The following is a 25992-nucleotide window of genomic DNA, read 5'->3' as shown; positions in this document are numbered from 1 at the left end:
AGGTGAGATTGGGGCAGGCGCAAGTGCCAGCGTCAGTGGGGGTCACCCGCTAACCCCCACCCCAAGAGGTGTCAGCCTGCTGTGGGGCTGAGGAGGGAGCATCCCCCTTCTCAGCCTCTGATGCCCATGTCCACGGGGGCCAGAAACCCCTCCTGGCCCAGCGTCTATAGTGGGCAAGGATGAGGAGGAAGGTGACTGCAGGCCAAGTGGGTGCTTTCTCATCAGCCCGGCCCGATCCTGGGCCCAAGCAGGGGAAGAGGCAGGAACCCTCCAGGCCTGAGTCCAGTCGACACCGGTTTGTGCTGCCATTTCTTTGACTCCCCCACCATGACGGGGGAAACTGAAAGAGATCCCCCCCCCCCCCCGCCGCCGGAAGCCCCGTGCGCCCTTTGCATCTCCCTTTGCCCTAGTTTTTGAAGGTAAATAGGCAAACAGATGTATTTATTTGCTTTGTGTGTGTTGTAGGTTGAGTTGGTTTTGTTTTGACACGTTGGTTCAAAAATAAGATTGACCCTTTGGAAAATCAACTTGCTAAAGCCATTTACTCCGCTTCAGCTTGAGGGGTTTAATTGAAAACAGGCGAAGCACACTGATACCCCACAGGCCTCCAGCCTGAAAGAGACCTCAGAGGAGGAACGCTGGCTCGGAGAAGGGTTACGTGCGACTTCAAAAGCAAGGGCCAGTGAAGGAAAGTTGTATCCCAGGAGGAAGGTTTTGCTTCAAAAATAGTGTTTAGTAGGTGTTTTTTAAAAACAAAGACGCTAATGGGGCAGACCAGGCACACCGAAGATCTTACAAGCGTAGGAAACAGTAAAAGAACTCACTGGAACTCCATCTAAAAGCAGCCTTGGACAGGCTGTGTGTGAGCCAGTGAAGGAATGAGTTCATGTAATAGGAGACAGGTATGTTACTTCTGTTATTTCATATTTGGGTATCATTTTATTTACCTATGGTGAAACTCTCCTCCTTCTCTGATTCCCTTAGCACTTTTCTGTACCCTGTGTCTGATAATCAACAAGTATCACTTTGCATTATTGCCTTTTCTCCATATACACCCTCCTACCTTGGGCTGTAGCCTCTTGAGGGCAGAGACCACATTTTACACACATGACTAAGCGTGGACGGCAAATTAGGAACTCTATTTTAATGCAACAAGGACCTATTTACCCCTCTAATCTTGCAAGATTCTTAAAAGCAGCAGAGAGGAGGGGATCCCCTCTGTAATCACCGGAGGACATGGCTCCAGGCAGACCTTCCTCTCCGAAGGTGGATATCGTGTGTGGAGGGGACCCTCTGTCTCACGGGTGGAAAAGCCTGGTGAGCAGACAGAAGCATCCTTGGCAGTTAACGAGCATGCTTTGTGACACGGCTTAGGCGGGGAGGGTGGGGAGAATGCTCAAGGATTCACCTTCGACCAGGTTATAAAGTGAGGTGTGGAGTGATTGGTATGTTCTCATGGAGGAGCGTCCTTAAACACCCTGTCCTAACATTCAGGATGATCCTAAACAGCAGGGCCAGTTCCCCTGGTGCGTATTAACACAAGGAAGCCTGGAAGGACCCGCACATCCTCCAAGAGCTCCTCCATCACCTTCCTGTGTGGCCCTGGACCATTCGATTTCCTTGGCGTCAGTTTCCTGGGTGGTCAAGATGGCTTGTTCATACTCTAAAGCTCTCCAACTTGCCCTAACCTTTGAATAGCAGTGGCAACATCACAGTGTCTCTGTGGGGCTAACGATTAAGTTCCTGTTGATGTCCCTCCCCAAAGAGGGGATGGGGGGGCCAGGGGGTTCTGCCACCCGGGGCTCTTTCTGGAGCCCCCAGTAAGTCCCTTCGTGTGAGGCCTGGTCCGAGCTGAAATGTGACAGGTGGAGAGGGGGCCTTCCAATCCTGTCCTGCAAAGTCAGGGTGAAAATAGAGGCGTCCTGGACATTACTCACCAACTGCAGGGTGGGCCTAGTGAAAGGCCACCCGGCTGAACCCAAGGCTGAGACTCCGCCTCTTCCTTCCCTGCGTGCATGAGATGACACGTGGAAGGCACAGCGCCAGGCACAGAACTCTGGCTCAGTCGATGTCTGCTGGCCCTGGAGGCAGAACATGGGCCTTAGGAGGTGCCTCTGGAGACCGCTTGCCTGGATTCTAGTCCCTGCCACTTGCCACCCCTGTGTCCCTGGCAAAATACCTCTTGTTCCAGCTGTCTCATCTGTGCACGGGGGGTGACGGTGCCAGCCATACCTTTTAGGGAAAGTCGTCAAATGTGCCCAGAACGGCATGGGTGCGAGACACACAGGCGCTGGCCCATGCTATGGTCCCTTCCTTCTCTTCCTGCTGGATTTGGTCTCATAGAGCCTGTATTTAGAGGAAAACTAATGAAACTGTCTGGGGCAGGTAGAGGTTCCATTTGCATTGACTAGGGAGCATAGGAGAAGGGTATGCCCAGAGGTGGAGGTGGCAGTAGGAATGAGAGATACTATCCTGGTTAAGAATCTTTGTCTTAAATATCAGCAAATCTGGGCAATTACTTCTCCACTGCGGTTTTCGAAGTAGGCAAATCAGGCTCTAGTTAAGGCAATTGACTCAACACTCCCCTTCCCTTCTCTGAGCCATCTCCCTGCTCCTCCTTTCCCAAACTTGGTATATTCTCCCTCTTCCTTGAAATTTTGCTGAAATTCTGCCATTTCAGCAGTCTGACATGGTGGGAAGTGGAGTTGCATCACAGTCAAGCAGATGGATGGGCTTGTCACTTCCCAGCTGTGTGATCTGGGGCAAGTTACTTGACCTCTCAGAGTCTCTGTCCTCTGAATTGATGAACTTACATCACAGTTTGGTTGGGCGATGACACTAAAAAGCACGTATGTGAACACACCTGACACAGCAGCCACTTAATATATGCTCGTTCCCTTCCTTTTAGAGCAAAGCCCTCTTGAAGAAGCCCACCGGTTCTCATCACCCAGCAGCATCAGTAAGCTAGACGTTCACGCATCGAACACAATGGCTACAGCTGATTATGTGTGTAATTATCCTGTTTTCTCTGTTCTAGTAGTTTCCTTCACTAACTCCCTCCTAGATGTCTTTAAGTCACTCTTTTGGCTGGTTTCTCAAGGCAGAGTTGCATTTCCTTGGTTCCCCTTCACAGGGCCTGGACAGTGCTCTCCAGACAGGGGGCACCTCCAGGTCTCTGCTGGAGTTCCTGTCTCAGGTGTCCCTGGGTGTACCAAGCCAAAAGACCTTTGTGAGGGTAGCTCTGTGTCTGCAACACATCTAGATGGTGACCCTGTCCAGGGAGCTGGCTCCCAGGAAAGCATATGCAGGGGAAGACAGACCCAATCTCCAGCATAAAATGGGGGCAGGAAAAGACCAGTTAGGAGCTAGGTGAGGTGGGCCACCGGCAGGTCAGGGTCGGCCTCGGTAAACAGAAATGTTAAACATGGGCCTCTCACAGCTCCACCCTGGCGTTAAACCCCACGGTTTGCAAAGTTTGGCTCCAGAGGCCTCCCAGTGACCCCAGTCTAACTCCCCTCCACTCTCCAGTGATGGCTGAAGGCAGGAAGATAAGCGACTCCTTGAACCAGACAAGCCCCAGGGAAATTCCATCAGCCCCCTCGGAGGCTGCAGCAGTTCCATAAATGGGCTGGGGTTAGGGTGGGATGTGGGGCGGAAGGAGGGGCGGGGAGATAAGGCCTCTGCCTTGGGGGCGGGGGAGGCCAAGGCCTGCGCCCGGGGGCAGGGGCGGTGCTAGAAGTAGAGGTCCCAGGGAGGCACGGGCAGCCCTGTCCCCAGCCTCCGTTCATCGGGTTTGGGGGGAAAGCCAGTGGGGATAGTTAGGGTAAAATGTGGGGCTAGAGAGCCAGGGCAGGGCAAAGGAACGAGATGCCCTTCGCCTAGGGCTCTGGGGCAGGCGAACCCACCCGACCCTGCCTCCTCCCAGCCTCTCCTTCACCAGCCTCTCCTTACTTCCTCCATCCTGGTTTTACCTGTCTCAGCCTGCAGGCCAGTCCCCTGTATCTCACTGTGAAACGTTCCTCCTCACCTTGGGCTCTGCCTCTCTTCCATCCTTTTCTTCCTCTTGCGCTCTCCTCCCTTGGTCCTTCAGCCCTCACATCACCCTGCTGCTCCTGTATTTCCCATCCTCTGTTCCCCTCCTCTGATGGCCAGGCTCTGGTCTCCCAGGATAGGTTGGGCGCAAAGGGTGACCCCAGAATGGTCGCCAAGGCAATGAGGAAAATAGGACAAATACTGACCCGCAGTCAAGGGAAGTGGGGGACCTACAGAGAATCCCAAGCCTGGAGTCCTCGCATCCCAAGACGCTGGCCCAGAGGGGCACTCAGGCTGGCTGTCTGGCCCCCACCAAGTCTCCCTCCCAAGCAGCATCTGTACCGAGCTGTTGCCCCATCCGAGCTGCTCTTACAGCAGCCCCGGGGCATGTTCTTTCTTCTAAAAGACCAACCCCATCAGGGGAGCCCCAAAGAGGGCGGAGTTCCTCAGGTAGTTGATGAGGTGAACCAGAGCCACGTGGCCTATCGCCCCCCAGTGGCCATCAGGCTTTGTAGAGGTAGGAGGAGCTGCAAGGCCTGCTTTCTGAGGGAGCCTGGGGGTGGGGGGGCCCTGACCACAAGGCCTGGGGTTCTGAGGGGGCTGTGGGGAGAATTTCTAGAGGCTTTTAAATTCAGGACCCAGACTGAATTCTTCCTCAGTGAGGCTAAATGCCTGGTGGGCAAGGATGCCATCTCTGTGGGGAGGGAAGGAGGCTAAGTGACTGAGGCCTTAGACCAGGCGTGGTGGTAAAGGCGTGACCTGTAAGCTGGGACCTGAATGAAAAGCCCAGCATGTGCAGCTGATCTTGAGGCCTGCTGTGTAGACGCCCTCCCAGCCCCCAGTCACGTGCCGAGTCTAAGGCTTTGCTCTCCTCAGGGAAAGCCGCAGTACCTGACACCGAAACCTCGCAAGCCAGAGGGCCCCCCAGGTGCGAGTGTGTGTGCGTGTGTGTACACTCCCGTGGGCATGTGCTGAGGACTCGCTGCACCCCTCACCAAAGTTGGGTGAAGTGTGTCTGAGGACACTTGCTGGGGCTGCAGAGGATTCAGGCTATAACTGATTATGAACTATAACTAACTCCTTATTCACTGGTAGTGTGCCTGGTCCCCGGGGGTTATAAAGTATGTATTAGTCATGACCCTTAAATTCATGGGGACACCCTTTTCCCGGTCTCCACTCCCATTCACAGGCCCAAAGATCAACACTTCTAAGTGACCATTTCCCTTCCTCCCTGCAGTGGCCTCAGCTGGCACCCACTGTCCTGAGGCTGATGGGCTTCAGAGGGCAGTGCAGTTCCTCCAAGCCCACTCCCCACCCCCTAGTTATGCCCTCAGACAGGGCTTCAACCTTATCCTTTAAGGTCCTGCATTCAGCGAGGCCTGCAGACCTGAGCAAGGGGCCTGGTGGCTGGCACAGCGTGCATATCAAGTATCTTCTTGAATAGTCCCATGCTAGGCTACATGTCCCTTCCTAACCTCTACCTCTAGCAGTGCTAGGCTCCACTTACCTCAGAAAACCAAGCATGGCTATCTGGTGTCTGCCTCTTCAAAGGACCCCCTCCCCGGCAAGTCCCAGTTCTCCTTGTGGCCTCCCTTAAGGGTTCTGCGTGTTCTAAATGAAATCAGTCACACCCACCCAAACCTTCACAGAGCTGGGAAACTCATAGTGCTTTCTGGAATTGGTAAACCCATTTGATGTCATGCCTGGCCCTACCCCAGCTGTCCCCCCATGGGGTAGGAGGCAGGAGGCAGATGGCATCAGCACACGCCACCTGTTTGCTGACACACCCGGTGGGAGAGTCACCAAGCCCACCGCTTAGAGTCCTGGTTTTCCAGGCGGGGTTAAGTGTGCAGAGAAGGTGTCAGAATCCTTGGCATCTGCTCTTTGTAACCGGGAGGGGCTGCAACATCTATCAGGTCCTCTTCTCATCACTTTCTCTCTTAGAACAATTCCCCAGGCAGTGGGAACTTCAGGCAGGCTGTAGGTAAGCCACCCAGCTGGGGCCTGAATTATCGTTTAGTGGAGCATATGGTATTTGCATTCTGGGGAAGGCATCTTGGTGTAAAAGCGCCAACTGCGGGGCCTAAGTGCCAGCAACACCCCTTCTCCCCTCTTCTCCCTCCCTCCCGAGCCAGGCAGGTCGTTGGTCTCCCTGACCGCTAAGATTCTAGACTGTGCAGGACCCACTCAGCCACTATGCATGTGAGGTTGGTCTTCTGCAAGTTCAAGGCCTTGCCTATGATGCTGCCCCCACCGTCATTCTAGGGGAACATCTTTGTTTATTGATTGGTGGGGACCAAAAAGAAACAGTCTAGGATCACCCGTCCCCCAGGGATCCTGGCCAAGAAGTGCGACTGCAGAGCCCTCCTGGAACGGGAAGCCCTTCCTCCCTCTAGAGCAGACAGTGGACTCTGGCCTTCTTCCACCTGACTGGCGATGGCTTCTTGTACTGATGTGGATGCTTTTCTCCTCATGAATGTGTAGTACAGTGGTCCTCACAGTGTGGTCTTTAAACCTACAGCACCACCACCACCACCACCCAGGAGCTTGTTTGAACTGCAAATTCTCCAGCTACGCCCCAGAGCTACTGAATCAGGTACTCTGGGGGTGGGACCCAGCTCTCCATATCTTAAGAAGCCCCCCAGGGGATACTGATTCTAAGTTTGAGAACCACTGGCATTGTCCCTTACACCTAAGAGGCCCTGGTAGGAGACGGCACTTGGTTTTCTGAACCACACACGGAGAACCTGTCCAGGTGCATGTGGCTTGCTGCGATAGAATATCTGCCCAAGGAAGGTGGGCTACCTACCTCCCCGACTCCACCTGTAGCAGTCACCTGACCCCTGACAGAGGAGGCTAGGGAAGGCTAGGTTTGGAATCTACTGCATGGCTCCTCACATGCCCTTTTCTTCCAGAAGGTGCAGCAGGAATTCAGATGGCTCTAGGCATTGCCATAGCAACTGTACCTTTCCGAAGCTGTCACGGGCTACAGGAGCAGGGCGTAAGCAATGCAGAAGAGGGGGAGTCCGCTGGTAGAAAAAAGCACAACCAGCAGAGGAGAGGGCTGTGACAATAAATGGAACCTCAGCACGGCTGGGATTTACGAACCTGAGCTTGGTGGGGCCTCGACTTCCTCAAGACCCAGGATGCATCTGGGACCTCTCCAGGGGTCTTCACAGCTACAAATCAGCACCAGCCCACGAGGCCCAGGATGCTGACAGTATATGTCAGTCCTCTCAAAAGATCCTCTACCTAGGTTAAAGTAGGCTGGCTCCTGAATGGTCACAGAGCAATTAAGAAGTAAGTACCCACTATAGGATGACCACCTGTGTCCCATTCCAGGTCAGGGTTGAGGAAAGGGACCCAGCTTCAAGCTTTTGATATGGGTTTGCATTCTAAAGCAGATGCCTAGCAGTCAGGAGGCAGCTCAGGGGCCTTAGATAATGGTAGATATTCTAGCTCGAAAAGAAATCAACTGTAGAGAATTTATTGAAAAAATGGACCACCCCGGGGCTTCCCTGGTGGCGCAGTGGTTGGGAGTCCGCCTGCCGATTCAGGGGACACGGGTTCGTGCCCAGGTCCGGGAAGATCCCACGTGCCGCGGAGCGGCTGGGCCCGCAGCTATGGCTGCGCATCTGTCCGCAACGGAGAGGCCACAACAGTGAGAGGCCCGCGTACCGCAAAAAAAAAAAGGACCAGCCCGGTACCTGAGCCGTCCCTGTGGCTCTCTCCAGTCCCCTTACCACCTGTAGGTGCTGGTAAACAGTGCGAGGCTGGGAGTTTGGAGCCCCTCTTGTGTTTGAAGATGTTGATGTTACTCCTTGGCAAAGGCCAGCAGAGAGTCAGCCCCGCGGGGCCACGCAGGGCCCACGAGACATTCGCACATGCACCTCAGCTGGCCTGAGCACCTAGCTGTTTTGAAGCCACTGGTGCTTTGAATCTGACTGTTCGTTTGAATCTTTCTGCTCTTTAAGAAGCAAGCAGTTCATGGGAGGAACCAGGAGGCAGGGATTCTGCCCAGTCCTCAGGGGCACAGCCTACAAAGCGAGAAGTCAGGGCTGTGGGGGCAGCGGTCACCCACAACAGGGTCATCTGCGAGGCCCCGGCCCAGCCCTTCCCCACCTGATCTCCCCATTGGTTGGCACTGAGTGTCCCCCCAGAACCTTGCGTTTGCTTACTTCCCCCTTGCCCCTGCTGGCCCTCCAGGCAAGCTGGGATCCCCATTTCCTGAGCGCGGGGGAGCACCTTTACACCAGAGAAACGTGCTGTTTCTCTTTCGCCAGAGCCGCTGCGGCCTCCCTGGGGCCTCAGCTCACTGCTGGTCAGTGTGGGCTCGGCAGGCAGCGTGGGAGCTCCTGCGGGTGGCAGGCTCTCCCCCAGGCGTGGGGGCTTCTCCCGAGGCTCAGAGGGGGAGTGTTCTTTTTTACACCTTGGGGGAAACCAGCTCGCTGGCTCCCATTTTCCTTCCTGGTCTCATACATCTGGAGTGTTCCAAGCTGCGCCTGACCCTCATGCCTGGGCGCAGTCCCCCCACAGACGCCTTGACCGCCTTCAGGAATGGGAGTCACCGAGGGAGGAGGATGCGTGGAGGGAAGGATGGAGAGCGCCTCATCCCTGCTGCCTCACCCTGACTGTTCCCTCACAAGGCTTCCGCGTGACTCTCCGAGCATGGCCACGGGGTGAACCCACGGCCTCTGCACACACCTCCTCAGACAGCGGGCAGGGGTCTGCCGGGGCGTGTGTGTTGGGGGTGATGTGAGAGCCAGCTGTGGAGCCTCTCACTTCATTCCAGTCACTGCCCTTTATAAATATTTATAGCAGTCCTGCTACTAAAAATAACATCCTGGAGCCCAGGGAGGAGGAAAAAATAAATGAAAATCACCGGGAATTGGGATTGATTATCATGTGTGTGGGGGCAGAATGGAACCCGGAGAGGGTAGAGGCTGGGCCACCGCGGCACCGGCACCGGGACGGTGCTCCCTCTGGTGGTCACGGGTCAGTGCGCCTGGCCTGGCTACTCTCCTGCCCTGGCTGGAGGAGGAGGAGGAGAGGGAGGGGGAGAGGGAGGGGGAGGAGGAGGAGAGGGAGGGGAGGAGGGGGAGGAGGAGGAGTGGGAATGGGAGGGGGAGGGGGAGGGGAGGGAGGAGGAGGGGAGGGGAGAGGGAGGAGGAGGAGGGGAGGGGAGGAGGGGGAGAGGGAATGGGAGGGGGGAGGGAGGGAGGGGGAGGGGAGAGGGAGGAGGAGGAGGAGGGACAGGAGGAGGAGAAGGAGGAGGAGAAGAGGGAGGAGGAGGAGGAGGAGGAGGAGAAAGAGGAAGAGGAGAAAGAGGAGGAGGAGGAGGAGGGGAAGGAGGAGGAGAAGGAGAAGGAGGAGGAGGAGAAGGAGGAGAAGGAGGAGGAGGAGGAGAGGAAGGAGAAGGAGGAGGAGGAGAAGGAGGAGAAGGAGGAGGAGGAGGAGAAGGAGGAGGAGAAGGAGGAGGAGGAAGAGGGGAAGGAGGAGAAGGAGGGGAAGGAGGAGGAGGAGAGGGAGGAGGAGGAAGGCAAGGAGGAGGAGGGGAAGGAGGAGGAGGGGAAGGAGGAGGAGGGGAAGGAGGGGAAGGAGGAGGAGGAGGGGGGAGGAGGAGGAGGGGAAAGAGGAGAGGGAGGAGGGAAAGGAGGAGGAGGAGGAGGAGGACTCGTTGGGGCTGCAGTGTAGAGCTCTCTCCCTGCTCCCGCTTCCCGCCTGGGCTGCAGTGCAGCGGCACCAAACAGGGCGGAAGCCTAAGCAGTGAGAAAGGAAGGAGGCTATTTTTAGCACAGTGGCCAGGGTGTGAATGTTGGTAGAACTGAGCAGGGCCTGAAGCTGTCTTCGCATGATAGAGGGAAGAAAACCTGTTGGTTTTCAAAGGTCAAAGGTCAGGCGGAAACTTGTGCCCCCATCCTGGGGAGCACCCCGAGTCCTGGCGAGACGCCAGCAAGAACTCCACCAGGTCACACACACAGGAGATTCGTGCTGTTTCTTTTCTCTTTTCAACCTGCAGTAAATTCCTGTTGCAGAGATGAGACCATGCCCGGAGGGGAGTGATGAAGATGCTAGTTCATGCAGGACTGGGCGAGGGGGGGGGGGGGTGCCCGAGGCAGCACCAGCAGTCCCTCCCACTTCGCACCGTCTGGGCTCCCCTCGCCCCAGCGGGTGGTGACGTCTGGCAGCCTGCAAGCCTGGTCCAGGTGAGCAGCCGAAAGATGGACAGGAATGCGCCTCTGGGGGAACACCTCGCCTTCCTCGTGCTGGTGCCACAGCTCACTCCACGTCCCCTGTGCCTGTGCAGGACAGACGCACCGTGACTCCCGGGCACCGCCGAGGGTCTCCGAGCAAAGGCTGCTAACATCTGCTGGGGACAAGACAATGTGCACGGATGGCGCTGTTGGGACGCTTACCTTTCAACTCAGGACATGCCACGAGTGACAATACTCACACTCTCTCCTCCTTCCCCTCCTTCTCCTCCTTTTAGGGAAGGGGGCATTCTCTTTTCTGGGGGTATCTTGAGTCTTTGGAGTCCTTGCTTAGGTCACAGGGTCAGGAAATGTTTCCAGGAAAGAAGGAACTGTGTTCGCAGTGCAAGGTTTGGAATGTGGTGGTTTCATAGGAAGAAGAATTGTGACTGAGGAGAAGGGCAAAGAGGTCAGAGATGTGCTGAGAAGCACTGAGTGGAAGGGAAGAAGGCCCTGGCCTCATGCCCGAAGGCAGCAGAACATAAGGGTCCACCTGAGTGTGCAGGCTTTTCATTTGACTCTCCAACTCAGTGGTGAGTTTCTCAATATTCCTCCGGGTCAGAGGGCAGCACTAGGAGCAGAGGATGCAGCTCCGATTCCAGTTCTGGCACCAAAGCTCCTGGGTGGTGGGCCTTAGTTTCCTCATGTGCACGAAGAGGGGTGGGCCAGGTGGCAGACACGCCTTTCCTCGTCCTCCAGCAGTTCCTGTGTGCCCTGAGGAGAGGGGCTCTGACGGGCTCCCCGAGGGCAAGTCAGCTCCCGACTGCCTCATGGCGGCGGCAGCCGAGGCCTGCTGTCAGGAAGGGCCTCGTCGGCATGCGCAGTGAGTTCAGGGAGAAGCCTGCCCCAGCCTTGGGGGGTCCGTGATTTCCAGGGCAGCGAGAGAATTTCCGCAGCTCGCACTGTCCGTCTTTAGCATGCACGATCCCTGAGTCAGTGGAGGCTCAGAGACAGCAGGTCCTGGAGTGCCAGCAGGACAGAACCAACGAGTTGGTGCAGACGGGGGAAGGCGGGGGTGTCAGGAAAAGCCCGGAGGCTGCTCCAGGATAAGACTGCTGAGAAGGGCCTGGGAAAGTTCCTTTTCTGGATCATGGGCTGCGGCCCTGGCTTTTCTGCCTGGAAGATCTGTAACTGAGGAAGATGGCCTAACTTTTAAACACAAGAGGTGGGGGAGGGGAGGGAAGAAAAGACTGAAAAATAAAGAGAAAGCTCAAGGCTGCACCAAGGGCATCTATCCTTGAAAGAACCCTTCTCCTAAACAGATCAGTTGTCCAATTATTTTCGTCCCTTCCTTTTGGCGTGCAGCGCATGCCCCGAAACTGCAATACCTTGGAACTGGAACTAGATAAAAGTTAAGGTCCTGAGATGGAAAAGCGTGAAAGACTAATTCCTAAAGGCAATGGGCATTTCCCTGTGAGGAAATCTGTACTTCTATCAATTTTTTTTTAGGAAGTGAGAAGGTGCAGCTTGGCCAGGCATCATGGGAAACGACTTGGTGGGCTTTGCAGAGCGAGTGTGATCCCGCGCTGGCTGTGGTTTGGACCCCCAGAGAGACATGATAGTGGCTGGGGGAAATCAAGGAGCAAGGAGGCCGCGGCAGCCCCGGGAGTGACCTCGGACGCCCTCCCGCTCCCAGAGCCGGCTTCAGCCAGCGGCGTCTGGTCTGCCACCTGCATCCCAACACAGGGGACACCAAGGCCCGCCTGAGGCCCAGGCCCACAACAGTGCAGGACGGGTTCGGGCCTGGAAATGCGGCCCAGCCGGGGTGCTGGCGGGGCTGAGCAGAGAAGAGGAGCAGCTGGGCTCATAAAGGAAGCCCCAACTTGGATCTCACGTGTTGGGGTGGCTCTGGCTTGGGAAGCGTGACGGAGCAAAGGGAGGAGGGAAAGGGGCCGTGGGGCGGGCAGAGAACACCATACTCACCCGCGCTTCCTCTCTGTCCCGGCTCCTCCGCTAACCTGTGCAGCACAGACACAAACGATATACTGAGGTCACAGTCGGGGTCTCTTCGTCACCCGGATGTTCTCCTGGGGCCTCCCTGACCCATGGGCTCCTGGGCCTGCCTCTCCCCTTTTGCTCCTCATAGGTCGACTTTGCCCGACCAGGTATGAAAACAGGGGAGTCACCCAACCTACAACCAGCAACTGCAACTGACCTAATAGAGCCATGGAAACAAGTGCCTCTCAGGAGGAGGAAGACAGTAATACTAAAATAGAAAGGAATCTACCTTAAACCTAGGGAGCAGTTACATCAGGGGGCACAGTCCGTGTGGTTCTGAAAGTGAACAAGGTGAAAATGGTTTAAACTATGATAGCAGCAGGAGCTCCTTCCCGCAGACCTATCTGCTTGGGATACTAAATCATACTCTTGTTTACCCTGAAATCTTGAACCATCGCCTGGACCCTCAAAAGCCTGCATCTATGCTCACCAAGGACCACTGCTGGCAGTCTGCCAGACACGCGGTAGCGTTAAATGTGCAAACTGGATTTATAGCTCCCAACACCGCGGGGGCAGGTTCTGGCAGAGGTGATTCTGAAGGACACAGGGACATAAAATGAGGCCGTGGAGTAGCTGAGACGAATTTAGGGCTCTGAAGTTACACGGGGGAAGCTATGTTAGCCTGCGTTTCATCTGTATAGTCTTGGTTACGAGTACTGACCCCTCAAGGTAAGGGGATGCAAAGAGGGAATCCAGCGGAGCCGGAGCCGGAGCCCAAGCATATCCCCCAGGGCGCAGCCGGACAGGGAGCCGGGGTGGGGCCAGGGAGAGGGAGAGGCCGAGGCCGCGCTGAATGTCGCTGGGAAGGCTGGCTGGGTCGTGAGTTCTTCAAAGGTGCCCATTTGGCTCTCACAGTTTTTGCACTGAGCAGACTATGCCTGACAGGGTGCCGACCCAGTTGTGTTTGTATTATGTCAGCATGATTTCAACCCCAAAGAAGCAAATCGTTCTCTCTTTCTGGTTGATACTTATTGCCCTCTAATGCCTAGGTGACAGTAGTTACTGCTACCTCAGTCTGCAGTAAAATGTCACGCCTAGATCACAGTGGAGAATCAGAAGGTCCATCCATAAAAACACTTGGTTTTAGAACTATACCCACATAACAGCCACACGTTAGCTATAGGGACATATCCTAGGACCTATACGATGTTGAGAGTCAAACATCCTTTTTAAACCCTACCCATCTCTCACCCCAACTCTTAATACTCTTCCCCTTGGGGGTGACACCTAAAAGCCACAGAAACAGAAATTCAGGCATTCTCACGAAGATTTCATATCGACATACAAAGCAAGAGGTGCAAAGAAAGAAGAGATGTTGACAGGGCAACGCAGGTGCCAAGACAGAGGGACCCTGAGGGTACCAGGTACCAGACAAGGGAAACCATACCCAGTCCATGTGCGAGACAGAGCCTACATCCAGACTCGAACCAGGTCTAAGGCTACAGTCTGTGGTCAGGGCAAGGCCCAAGTGGTCAAGGCACGGTCCTCTGTGTGCTTCGGGGGAGCGGGGCAGACCGAGGAAAGGCCATGGGAAAAGCTATTGGGAAGGGAGGGGGGTATAAGGGAAGAGAGGCCAAAGAAGCAGCTGTTATGTCTTCAGCCAAGAACATTCCACATGAATGCCGGGATCTGGTTGGACTGTGTGTGCGTGCATGCATGTGTTTGCAGCATGTGTTTACATAAGCGTAAATCTATCTCTGTGTGTCTCCTCTTCTCTTCACCTCTTGCACTACAACCCTCCTGCCTTCTTCCTAGTCCCCCATCGGTATGCGGAAGTCAGTCTCCTCTCCATTTCTTTGCCGCCTTTCTAGATGTTTCAAACACCGCTGCCCTCTACTGCTGACCTTTTGACGGCCATGCCAAATACATCATTCTCAGCAATTCATCATAGCTATTGTCCACTTTCTCCCAGGCCTCGCTCTGACTCACTCGATGATTTCAGCACCTGGAGTATGTTTTCCTTCTCCCCGTTTCTTCCTTGGCAATTCCAGTGTCCTTGCTGACCATCTCCAAAGACCTCACCTCTCTTATCCACACCAGCCACTATGGGTAAAAGCTCTGGACACCCCCCCTCCCAAGATGCTCCCCCTTTCCCATCACAACTTCCTGTCCCGTATCCAGTTCTTGCCACCCTTCCTTAAGACTTCTCTCCCCTCACGTGGTCTCGCAGTCTGCTCAGACTAAAGCATGGGCACTGGCGTGACAGACACCTGGGCTGAGTCCAGGCTCTGCCACTTACTGCCTTACGCTGTTTAACCACCCTGAGCCCTGTCTAGGATCCTTTCCTCATGGGGCCGTGGCATCAAACAGGAAGAGTGTGTTATGTGCAAAGCATCCAACAGGGACCCGAGAGAGCTGGGCCGGCTCCATCTCATGTTCCACAGCCTCCTCAGGGCAGCCACCCACTTCTCTTCCTGACAAAGTGCTCTCCTGCACACCATCCTGTTTATTTCCTTACGTTTATGAATCTACTGACATCCCACTACATGCCAGGCACTGTTCTAGGCACTGGCGACACAACCTGAACAAAACAGACAGAAGTCTCTACCTTGTGGAGCTTATATTTTGAAGGAATCCAGCAACTGGACATATTAATACATCACAGAAATAACAGCTAACTCTCAAATGTTCAAAGAGAATTGTGTTATCTGTTCAGGGTAACATAGAAACATGAAGATTAAGAGCATGAAGTTTGGAGTGAGAAAGACCTAGTTCAAATCCAATCTTACCACTTAATAGCTAGTTGATCTAAATTTCTCCGAGCCTATTTCCTCATTGGTAAAATGGGGATGTCATTATATTACATATCTCACCAGGTTGTTGAGGACTGAATAAGATTATACATGGAAATCATTTAGCACAGCTCTTTTGAACATAAGTTATTAAGAAGGTTTTATATACAATAAAATGAGGAAGCATTTCTGTCCCCTGCTGATACCTTTCTCCATTGCTTTTAATTCCTCCGAGAAGCCACAAAACCATTTGGCTATTCTGTCCACAATAATCTCTGCCTCAGAAACTCTTCTTGTATTTATAATCATACACTCAAAGTTCTATGACTAACTTTTCCTGCCACTTCCTTTTATCTCCTATTTATTTCGCATATCTTAATTTTGCTCTCCGAACTATATTCTAAACTCCTTGAGGCAAGGGGTCACGTTTGGCGTTTTACTGGTATCTACTTCCTGTATCCCATCCATCTATCATACTGTCAGGAAATCAGAAAGCTTTTGTTGATCCACTGACACAACTACCTCTAGGGAAAAACTTGATGGTCAGTTGGGAAAAGTAGGGAGAAGGATCCGTGGGGGTCTGAAAGCTTTGGGGAAAGGTGGCAGCAGGAAGGAAGGCAGAAACAAAAGGGAGAGGGGGATTTCGTTCAGGGGCTAGGGCTCTGGCTCCCATTCAGACTAGGGGTCCTGTGGAGCTGCCTTTACCTCTGTCTTTCCCATTCTGCATCTTCTCTTCTTCTTCCTCTGCACCTTCCCCTGCTGTGAAAACAAGTCCAAGGAGGCCAGTGACCCTTCAGCACAGTAGAAGCATAGGAGGTGGGAGAAGCAAGTAGCTTAGGAGGCTTGGGATGAAACCCTAGCTAAAAGCTCATGGCTTCAGGTCTCCAAGGGTGCTGAAATCACCTAGTCTGCACCCTGTGTGGTCCATGCCCCAGCATCATGTCCCCATAAGCCCTGAGCCCAGAGAAGCAGTGCAGTCTGATGTCACCCAACCAGCTCCTGGCTCTATTGCTGGCTTCTCTAAGGTGATGATATCTACTAGGTATATGGCTAACACCTTGCATTCAGGTTCAAGAAAACAACCATAATAGTGTACAGCAGGGAATTCCTAGATGAACACTGGCTTCCGTTAAAAAAAACCCAACCAACCAAACAAAAAACTGGTTTTAGCTGATGACAAACTTAAAATGACTGAACAGTGCAAAGTGGCTGTGTGGAAAAAAGCTAATGCCGTCTAAGGTTACTTTCCCTGGGGCCTGCTCAGGGAGGTGGCAGAGCTCACTGTGCTGGGGGCGGAGCGGGGGGCAGGGGCAAGACCCCTTACAATGTCAGCCCTGGAAACTCACTTTGAACCAGGGCCTTGCAACACTTGGGCACACGGGATGGTGAAGTGAAACCCACGTCACATAAGGAATGGCCGAAGGAACTGTGAACGGCTGCCTAAAGAGGAGAGGCTGCGGGAGAGCCACGTGATCTGCCATCAAACACTGGAAAGGCTAACATGAGAGGAGGGACTGAGCTCACTCTGGGTAGCTTTAGAGGGTGCAATGAGGATCAATTTGCTACAGAAAGGCAGATTTGGGCTCCCTGATAAGGAAGAACTTCCCAGTGAGGAGAGCTGGTCATGAATGAACTCGCTGGAAATAGTCAAACAGAGGACTTTTATATCAGACAGCAACCTGGATGAAATGACTTCCAAGATCCTTTCCAACTCTAAGAGCCCATCATTTGTGAAGAGATTTCAGAAAAGATGAGGAGGACAAGCTATGGATATAAACAGTATGTCCACGCCGTACAGAATACATGGAAGATCATTTGAGCACCTAGACTCATCCTCATGAAAATCTCGACAGCGATGGTAAAAACAGGTTGGGGACTTCCTGGGGACGCAGTGGTTAAGAATCCGCCTGCCAATGCAGGGGACGTGGGTTCGAGCCCTGGTCCAGGACGATCCCACATGCTGCGGAGCAACTAAGCCCGTGCGCCACAACTACTGAGCCTGCGCTCTAGAGCCCGCGAGCCACAACTACTGAGCCCGCATGCTGCAACTACTGAAGCCCACCTGCCCTAGAGCATGCGTACCACAACCACCGAAGCCTGCGCGCCTAGAGCCCGTGCTCCGCAACAAGAGAAGCCACCACCATGAGAAGCCTGCGCACCGCAACAGAGTAGCCCCCGCTCGCCGCAGCTAGAGGAAGCCCGCGCGCAGCAACAAAGACCCAACGCAGCCAAAAAAATAAATTAAAAATATTTTTTAAAAAAAACAAAAAAACCATGTTGGTGTTGGGCTCTTCCACTCACTGAGAAACTGGCAGCCTTGCGTGTAAAGGGAGTTTACCTCTCTGTTTGATAGAGATACTGTGCCATGTGCGGGCCCAGTCCCCATCTACCGTGGACTTCAGGGCTCGGGAGAGTGGAGCATCAGTGAAAGGGGCCCTCGTGGGATTGCAGACATGATCCCCTGTCCTGTGCGGGGATAAGGACAGTGTGGTGGTGAGAGCATCAGCTTAATGTTCAGACCTAAGCTCTAGGACCAGCTTTGCCCCTTCACGCTGTGTAACTTTAGGCAAATCTCTTTTCTGATAATCACTCACTGCATTTCTAAAGTAAGGGGAGTGGACAGTGTGATCTTTAAGGTACCTTTCAAATGCATTATATAGTTCTGTTAAAACTATCCTTTCTTACTAGGAGAGATTGCTGAGTATCCCCATACCCTTACTTATTATGAAGCTGTTTGGTCTCTGTGTGCTTTGTGTTTCATGATGTCTAGTTACCTCCCCAGCTAGTGTAATGAGCTCATGAACCACTCATTTTGCACATACCCTGATACGTGGCCATGAGGCATGAGCGTGGTTAATTTCCATGGCCTGAAATCCCCTAAGAAATTCCCTCCAGAAGTGGGATTTCTGGCATCTGTGGGGAGCTATGTTAGGGAAGGGACTTTCTAATCACCCATGAGGTCATCTCAAAGGTGGTCATCTCTTCTGTTTGTGTGTGTGTGGAGGGGAGCAGTGCTTCTAAAAGGGATTGAGAAATGGCACCAGAACGGAGACAGTTTTACTGTAATGCTGCCGGAACAGGAGAACTGGCATCTTAACTGTACTGAAAAAACCATCACAGGCCACACTCTTATTCTCTTCTAAAGGAAAACAGCAGATCTGAGAGCGAAGCCGTGGGCCAGACCTCGGCCCGGTCCCATGACAACACTAAAGGCATATGCTTTCTCCTACAAAGGTCTGAAGGGGTACGCAAGGCTCACCTTCCCTAAGCACATGCACAGATGATTTCAATATATTGTGGTTTTTTTTTTTTTGCGGTATGCGGGCCTCTCACTGTTGTGGCCTCTCCCGTTGCGGAGCACAGGCTCCAGACACGCAGGCCTAGCGGCCATGGCTCACGGGCTTAGTTGCTCCGCGGCATGTGGGATCTTCCCGGACCAGGGCACGAACCCGCGTCCCCTGCATCGGCAGGCGGACTCTCAACCACTGCGCCACCAGGGAAGCCCCAATGTATTGTGTTTGAATAAGTACATGTGTCTGAATAGCCCACTGAAAACCTGCTTTATATTTTTATTCAATAACCTTGTTAAGCTAGTTCAAGGTATCCAGAAGCATTACTTTAGGTGAAAGACACAAAAGAGGGCCATCTGTATGAGTGACCCACAGCACTTAGGAAGGGAATCTGCTTGTTTAATATATAAGACGGGAATCTGACCACCATAAAAAAGATTAGCAAAATATCTGACGGCTTCAAAACGGACGTAATCATGGGGATTCTTGAAGACATGCTGATACGGGAACGGCCTTCTGTTTTTTCTCTCCTTCCGGGGTATTATGTAAGGGGAAATATGCCATGAGGTAAGGGTCCCTGGAAAATCACTGAAATAGCTAAGAGACAGACAGGCTGAGAAAGAAGTCACAGATAAGACTGGACATGAGGAACGAAGGAAGCAACAGACTCAGGTCATGAACTTCCAGTGAAATCAGAGCCTCGTCATGGACAAAAGGAGAGAATAGGGTTTCAAAACCAAATCGAATAGGAGAAAGCAGAAAGGCAGCCGCGAGAAAGTCCAGAAGCGTTTGCAGCTGATGCGGTTCCAGTCATCCAGGAAAGCTCTGGAGCGAGACAGCTGAGCAGGCCTAAGGAAAGAGCAGCTGTGGAGGAGGCAGAGATGGAAGACAAATTAAGTGAGGAAGGGGCCTAACTGAGCTGAATTTCTTTAAAGTTGGAATTGTGTTTGCTCCGTAGGGCAGACTCTTAAGAGGAACCGAAACTCGTGATTATCTCTATGTGATCACGTGTGGGAGAGAGGCTCCCAGGATGAAGGCAGCCAGCGCATCCCTGGAAGGCAAGAAGACCGCGTGGTGAAATGGGGGAGACGCTTTACCACGCGGTGAGGCAGCGAGAAGGGCGCGGAGGGGGAGGTGGGAGGCTGGGCGGGCGCTGTGGGCGTCACCTGAGTGGAGCTCCTTCACCAGGGATGACATGGTGCTGGTGATGGAGTCAGCGGCCACCAGCAGGTCATTGCGGAGGTCTCTCCTCGTACCTGAGGGCAGTCAGAGCAGATGGCGATGCCGGGTGGGTTGGGGGGAGAGAGCTGAGCGAACGCCTCGGTTGGCGGGGCCCTGGGACTCAGGGCAGAATTCCTAGCGGGAGATGGGCCGAGCAGCTCTGCCCGCTCCCAGGCCGTCAGGAGCACCGGTACCCAGGTCTGCGGTCCTCCTCCCTCTTCTCTACCCGAAGAGCAGGACCCTGTCAACTCCACACTTCTCAGCCACAGTCAAAGGAGGTGGATTCTAGAACCAATGCTCAGGCAGGACTTACTCGCCAGCTCCACCTCCCTGCTCTTGTCTCTGCCCCAAGAAGACTTCCTGAGCTGCCATGTCTTCCCCCAACCACGTAACATCGCTGGCCGTTAGCTCCACGGCCAAGGAGGCTTCAGCAAGGTCCTGTCTAGAGTTCTACTCCTTCTCTTGTTTGCTCTAAAGACTTTCCAGGCCGAGCACCCGACTTCGGGAATGCTTCCACCCAATTCCTCCGGAGGAGGCAAAGCCCAGAGGACAAGGCACTTCCCACAATCCAGAAAAAAGAGCACAGAAGCCCAGGAGGCCTGTACTTCGCACATGTACAAAGCCTGCAGACCTCCCGTTGCAGACCAGCCCATCTAATGAGAAGGGGTCAGCGCTTGACTTATTTTTACTGTACGTGGAAATCTGATCATTCAAAGCGAAGTGCACAAAAGAAAAGAAACCGGGAAAACCTCGGTAGGAATCTTGTCCACGTTTCCAAACCCCCTCAGCGCTCCATTATACTCTGCTCCCGGACTCACCCTGGGCGAAGGCCTCCTGCACGTCCCCACCGACTCCGCTCAGCGGGTCCTGCGGGCAGTGGGTGGGTGTGGAGCCAGCGGAGGTGGAGCGCACGGGCATGGGCATCGGGCGGCCGCCTCCGTGAGTGGGCGACGTATGTGGCGATCCTGTGGCCTGAGCCTGGGAGAATCAAAGAGATAAAACATGTCATCTCAGGTGCCTTACCTCTTTGAGGAAGGGGAAAGTCGTTTTTTTCAGTCAACCTGAGCCAGCCCAGGGCCTCAGTTCAGTGGTGCAACGGCAGTGCACGATCACATTTGAAAGGAAGGAGTCAGGCTGCCTCCAGCACTGGTGAGAGGAAGAAAAGGGAAGGAAAGGGAGAGAACAAAGGGGGAGGAGGGAGAAGAGTCAGCAGGAACACTGAAGAACAGACTAAAAGCGGGAGGGGAAGGGGCAGAGGCGTGCACAGGGAGGGGCCCCTTCCAGGTGGACAGGTGGAGCAGAGTAGCTGGTTGGAGGATCTGGGAGGGGCTGGGGTCACACAGCTGGGAAATAATATACAAACATCTTTGATTTTTGTTTGCAAACACATTCAGGTGCATTATTTCATTTGATCCTCATAACTTGTGAGTAGAAGGGGCACATGTTTTTTGTATCCATTTTACAGAAGAAGAACAAAGATGAAGAGAGGAAGAGCTCTGTGTCAGGCTGCACGGCTCATCAGCAGGAGATGCTGGAACAAGCCCTTCTACTTCAAGGGCAATGACACGTGTTCTGCGCCTCTGCAGCTGCCAGGCCGCAGGGCGCGCGCCTGAGTTTGCGGGTCAGGAGTCTAGCTGTAGGCTGTTCCCGGGAGCCCGGTCATCTGGCCTGTCATGCTGCACTCGTCGTGCTGCACTTGTCAAGCACACACAGTGAGGTCTTCTGTGAGCCATCCCGTGGGGACTAGGTGAGAATGGACACACGTTTAGTAGACACCAAACTTTCCTTGTGAGGCTCTACCTCAGTTTTGGAGAAAGCTTGGAGCAACGGGATAAAATTTTAAAACTCCAGTTAAAGGGAGCTCGCTGAGATTTGGGCTCTGCTGCTCTTCAGAGGAAGGGCAACTGAGGGTGGCATATAGACGGGGGTTTTCTTTGGAAGCAAAACTGGGAAAATATAAGCCAAAGGGTGCAGATGAGTTCAAAGGAGGATAATTATCTTTTGGGATCTGGCTCAGAAACCCCACGTACAAATAGAACCTGCCACCTCGAACAGGCTGACAGGCTGTGTGCACAAAGCCCCAGCTCAACGCTTCCCCCAGTGTGAGCGCCGGACCAAACGGAAACGGTGTGTTCCCCATCGTTCTTGCTTTGATTCGTGTCTGTGTATTTTAATTTGAGACACTTAAAAAATACAGAAAGCTTGAAAGTGGAAAATAATAGACCACTCGAATTGATAATTAATATTGTGTCAAATTTATCCCAACCTAAAAACATTGCAGATAAATCTGAAGACCCCTTTGACTACTAATCCTTTCCAGTCCCCTCCTCTCTTCCCTTCAGAGGCAGCCACTGTCAAAGGTTTTGGTGTGAAACTTTTTACCTACGTGTACATATGTAATTATGAATAATATATGACATTTCGTGCCTTTAAATTTTGCACGGACGGGTATCATACTACACATATCATTTTGCAATTTGCTTTTATCATCTAGCATACTTTAAAAAATGTTATTGAAGTATAGTTGATTTACAATGCTGTGTTTAATTCTGCTGTACGGCAAAGTTAGCATACTTTTTGAGATCTTTCCATGATAAAAATAAATATGAACTTAGACCCTTACCTCATATTATATACAAAAACTAACTTAAAATGGATCATACCAAATATAAGAACTAAAATTATAAAACTCTTAGAGGGAAAGATTAGACAATGACTTTTCAGACACGACACAAAAAGTATATACTACAAAAGAAAAACAGATAAATTCGACTTCATTAAAATTAAAAACTATTTTTAAAGGACACCTTTAAGAAAGTGAAAAAAACTCAGAGGATGGGAAAAGGTTTTGCAAATCATATATCTCATAAGGGACTTATATTAGGAATATCAACACAACATTGTAAATCAACTATACTTCAATAAAAAAAAAATTTTAAAAGAATATATAAAGATCTCTTGGGACTTCCCTGGTGATCCAGTGGGTAAGACTTTGCTCTCCCAATGCATGGGGCCCGGGTTTGATCCCTGGTCAGGGAACTAGATCCCACATGCATGCCACAACTAAGAGTCCGCGTGCTGCAACTAAGAAGTCCGCAAGCTGCAAGGAAGATCCCGCGTACCGCAACTAAGACCTGGTGCAGACTAAATAAATAAATATTTAAAAAGAAAGATCTCTTACACTCAGTAATAAAAGGACAGGTAACCTAATTTTAAAATAGGCAAAGGATCTGAATGGACATTTCTCTAAAGAAGATATGCAAATATCCAATAAGCATATGAAAAGATGCTCAATATTATTGGCCATTAGGGAAATGCAAATCAAAACCACAATGAGCGGGACTTCCCTGGTGGTGCAGTGGTTAAGAATCCACCTGCCAATGTAGGGGACACAGGTTTGATCCCTGGTCCAGGAAGATCCCACATGCTGTGGAGCAACTAAGCCCATGAGCCACAACTACTGAGCCTGTGCTCTAGAGCCTGCATGCCACAACTACTGAGACCACGTGCTGCAACTACTGAAGCCCACGTGCTCTAGGGCCCGTGTGCCACAACTACTGAAGCCCATGCACCTAGAGCCCGTGCTCCACAACAAGAGAAGCCACCGAAATGACCGTGCACCGCAACGAAGAGTAGCCCCTTCTTGCCGCAGCTAGAGAAAGACTGCACGCTGCAACGAAGACCCAATGCAGCCAAAAAACAAAACAAACAAACACAAAACCAAAAAACCTCAAAAAACCACAATGAGCTACAACTTCACACCCACTAAGATGGCTATAATAAAAAAGACAGATAATAACAAGTGATGACAAGAATGTGGAGAAATCGAAACTCTCATAAACTGCTGGTAGGAATATAAAAATGGTGCAGCTGCTTTAGAAAACAGTTTGGCAGTTCCTCAAAAGTTTAAACATTGACTACCATAAGACCCAACAATTCCACTCCTACATGTATATACTGGAGATAAATGAAAATCTATGTATATACAAAAATTTGTACACAAGTGTTCATAGCAGCATTATATATAATAGCCAAAAAGTGAAAACAAATCCAAATGTCCAGGGACTTCCCTTGTGGTGCAGTGGTTAAGAATCCGCCCGCCAATGCAGGGGACACAGGTTTGATCCCTGGTCCAGGAAGGTTCCACATGCCACGGAGCAACTAAGCCCGTGTGCCACAACTACTGAGCCTGTGCTCTAGAGCCTGTGAGCCACAACTACTGAGGCCACATGCCACAACTACTGAAGTCCATGCACCTACAGCCTGTGCTCTGCAACAAGAGAAGCCACCTTGGGACTTCCCTGGTGGTGCAGTGGTTAAGAATCCACCCGCCAATGCAGGGGACACAGGTTCGATCCATGGTCTGGGAAGATCCCACATGCCGTGGAGCAGCTAAGCCTGTGTGCCACAACTACTGAGCCTGTGTGCCACAAATACTGATGCCTGTGAGCTGCAACAAGAGAAGCCACTGCAATGAGAAGCCTGCGCACCACAACGAAGAGCAGCCCCTGCTCGACGCAACTAGAGAAAGCCTGCACGTAGCGACGAAGACCCAATGCAACCAGAAAAAAGAAAGAAAAAGTGTTGAGGAGGGCATGGAGAAAAGGGAATCCTTGCGTGCTACTGGTGAGAAGGTAAACTGGTGCAGCCACTAGGCAAAGCGGCATTTTTCCTCAAAAACTGAAAAACAGAACAACCATATGATCCAATAATCTCACTTCTGTGTATATATCCAAAGAAAATGAACAGGGACTTTCCTGGTGGTCCAGCAGTTAAGACTCTGTGCTCCCAATTCGGGGGCCCAGGTTTGATCCCTGGTCAGGGAACTAGGTCCCACAACTAAAGATCCCACATGCTGCAACTAAAAAATCCTGCATGCGGCAACTAGAAGATCCCACACGCTGCAACGAAGATCCTGCATGCCACAACTAAGACCTGGCACAGCCAAATAAATTAAAAAAAAAAAAAAAAAAGAAAATGTAAACAATCTTGAAGAGATATTTGAACTCCATATACACTTGTTCACTGCAGCATTATTCACAATAGCTAGGATATGCAAACAACCTAAGTGTCCATCAACAGAAAAATGGATAAAGAAGATATGGTATATATGTACAATGGAATATTATTCAGCCATGAGAAAGAAGAAAATCCTGCTGTGTTATTTATGGTAAGTGAAATAAACCAGACAAAGAAAGACAAACACTTCATGGTATCATCAATACGTGGAATCTAAAAAAAAATCACACTCAGAAAGTGAGAGTAGAAAAGTAGTTGCCAGGGGCTGAGTGGTGGGGGAATAGGGAGAGGTTGGTAAAAGGGTGTAAACTTCTGGCTAAAACATAAGGTCTGAGGATCTAATATTACATGGTGACTACAGTTGGTAATATACTATTGTATAGTTGAAATTTGCTAAGAGAGAACAACTTAAAATGTTCTCACACACACACAAAATATAAATATGTGAGGTGATGGATATGTTAATTAACTAGACGGGGAAATCCTTTCACCACGTATAGGTTTATTAAGTCTCTACAATGTATACTTTAAATATCTTACAATCTTATGTGTCAATTATACTTCAATAAAGCTGAAATAAATATAGAATAAATTATAAAAAAAGAACCTGTGTCTAGAACATATAAAAAAACTCTTGTAACTGAATAATAAGACAGGCAACCCAATTACAAAACAGGCAAAGACTTGAATAGACATTTCATGAAATAAGATATACAAATGAGCTAAAAATTACATGAAAAATGCTCAACACGAGTACTCAGGGAAATGAAAACTGGAATCACAAAGAGATACCACTTACCGACTGAAATAGCTACAATCAAAAAGATTGACAAGGATGTGGGAAAAGGGAAACCCTTGTACACTGCTGATGGGACTGTAAAATGGTACAACCACTTTGGAAGACAGTCTGGCAGTTTCTTACAATGTTAAATGCAAACTTACCATATGACCCAGCAATTTCACTCCTGAGTATGTACCCAAGAGAAATAAAAACATATGCTCATCCAAAACTTGTACACCAATGTTTATTAGCAACATTTGGTTTAATAGGCCAAAAGTGGAAATAACCCCAAAGTCTACTGACTGGTGAAAGACTTAAAATGTGGTTAATCCATATAATGGAATATTACGAAATCTCTCTTTTTTTTTTTTTGTGGTACGCGGGCCTCTCACTGTTGTGGCCTCTCCCGTTGCGGAGCACAGGCTCCGGACGCGCAGGCTCAGTGGCCATGGCTCACGGGCCCAGCCGCTCCGCGGCATGTGGGATCTTCCCGGACCGCGGGCACGAACCCATGTCCCCTGCATCGGCAGGCGGATTCTCAACCACTGCACCACCAGGGAAGCCCTGAAATCTCTTTTTGATGTTTTTATCCCAGTTTAACTTTTATAATAATTTTCCATTAACAATTCAACATGCTCTATCTTTTGAAATATTCTCTTCTATTTTGT

General features: G+C 51.5%; 1 protein-coding gene across 29 annotated transcripts in view; it reads right to left on the bottom strand.

The window, feature by feature from the left end:
• DTNB (dystrobrevin beta) overlaps positions 1-25992 on the bottom strand; it is a 280987-nt gene that overhangs the window by 5993 nt on the left and 249002 nt on the right. For 4 of the 29 annotated variants that reach the window (XR_010835611.1, XR_010835612.1, XR_010835613.1 and 1 more), the window contains 4 exons: positions 20343-20502; positions 19470-19559; positions 12511-15772; positions 12206-12241 (listed from right to left, as the gene is read on the bottom strand). Coding sequence is in view for 22 of the 29 variants with exons in the window: in XM_067007956.1 (XP_066864057.1) it covers positions 12237-12241; positions 15719-15772; positions 19470-19559; positions 20343-20502 (309 nt within the window). In the remaining 7 variants the exon portion in view is untranslated. Of the gene's footprint in view, positions 1-10012; positions 10400-11324; positions 11433-12205; positions 12242-12510; positions 15773-19469; positions 19560-20342; positions 20503-25992 lie in introns of those variants that run through there. The other 25 variants (XM_067007966.1, XM_067007969.1, XM_067007971.1 and 22 more) reach the window with 19 other exon arrangements.

The sequence above is a fragment of the Kogia breviceps genome, chromosome 11 (assembly GCF_026419965.1).
Source record: "Kogia breviceps isolate mKogBre1 chromosome 11, mKogBre1 haplotype 1, whole genome shotgun sequence".
Taxonomy (NCBI): Eukaryota; Metazoa; Chordata; class Mammalia; order Artiodactyla; family Physeteridae; genus Kogia; species Kogia breviceps.
Note: the sequence above shows the minus strand (reverse complement) of the source record. Positions and strands in the feature narration are given on the sequence as shown.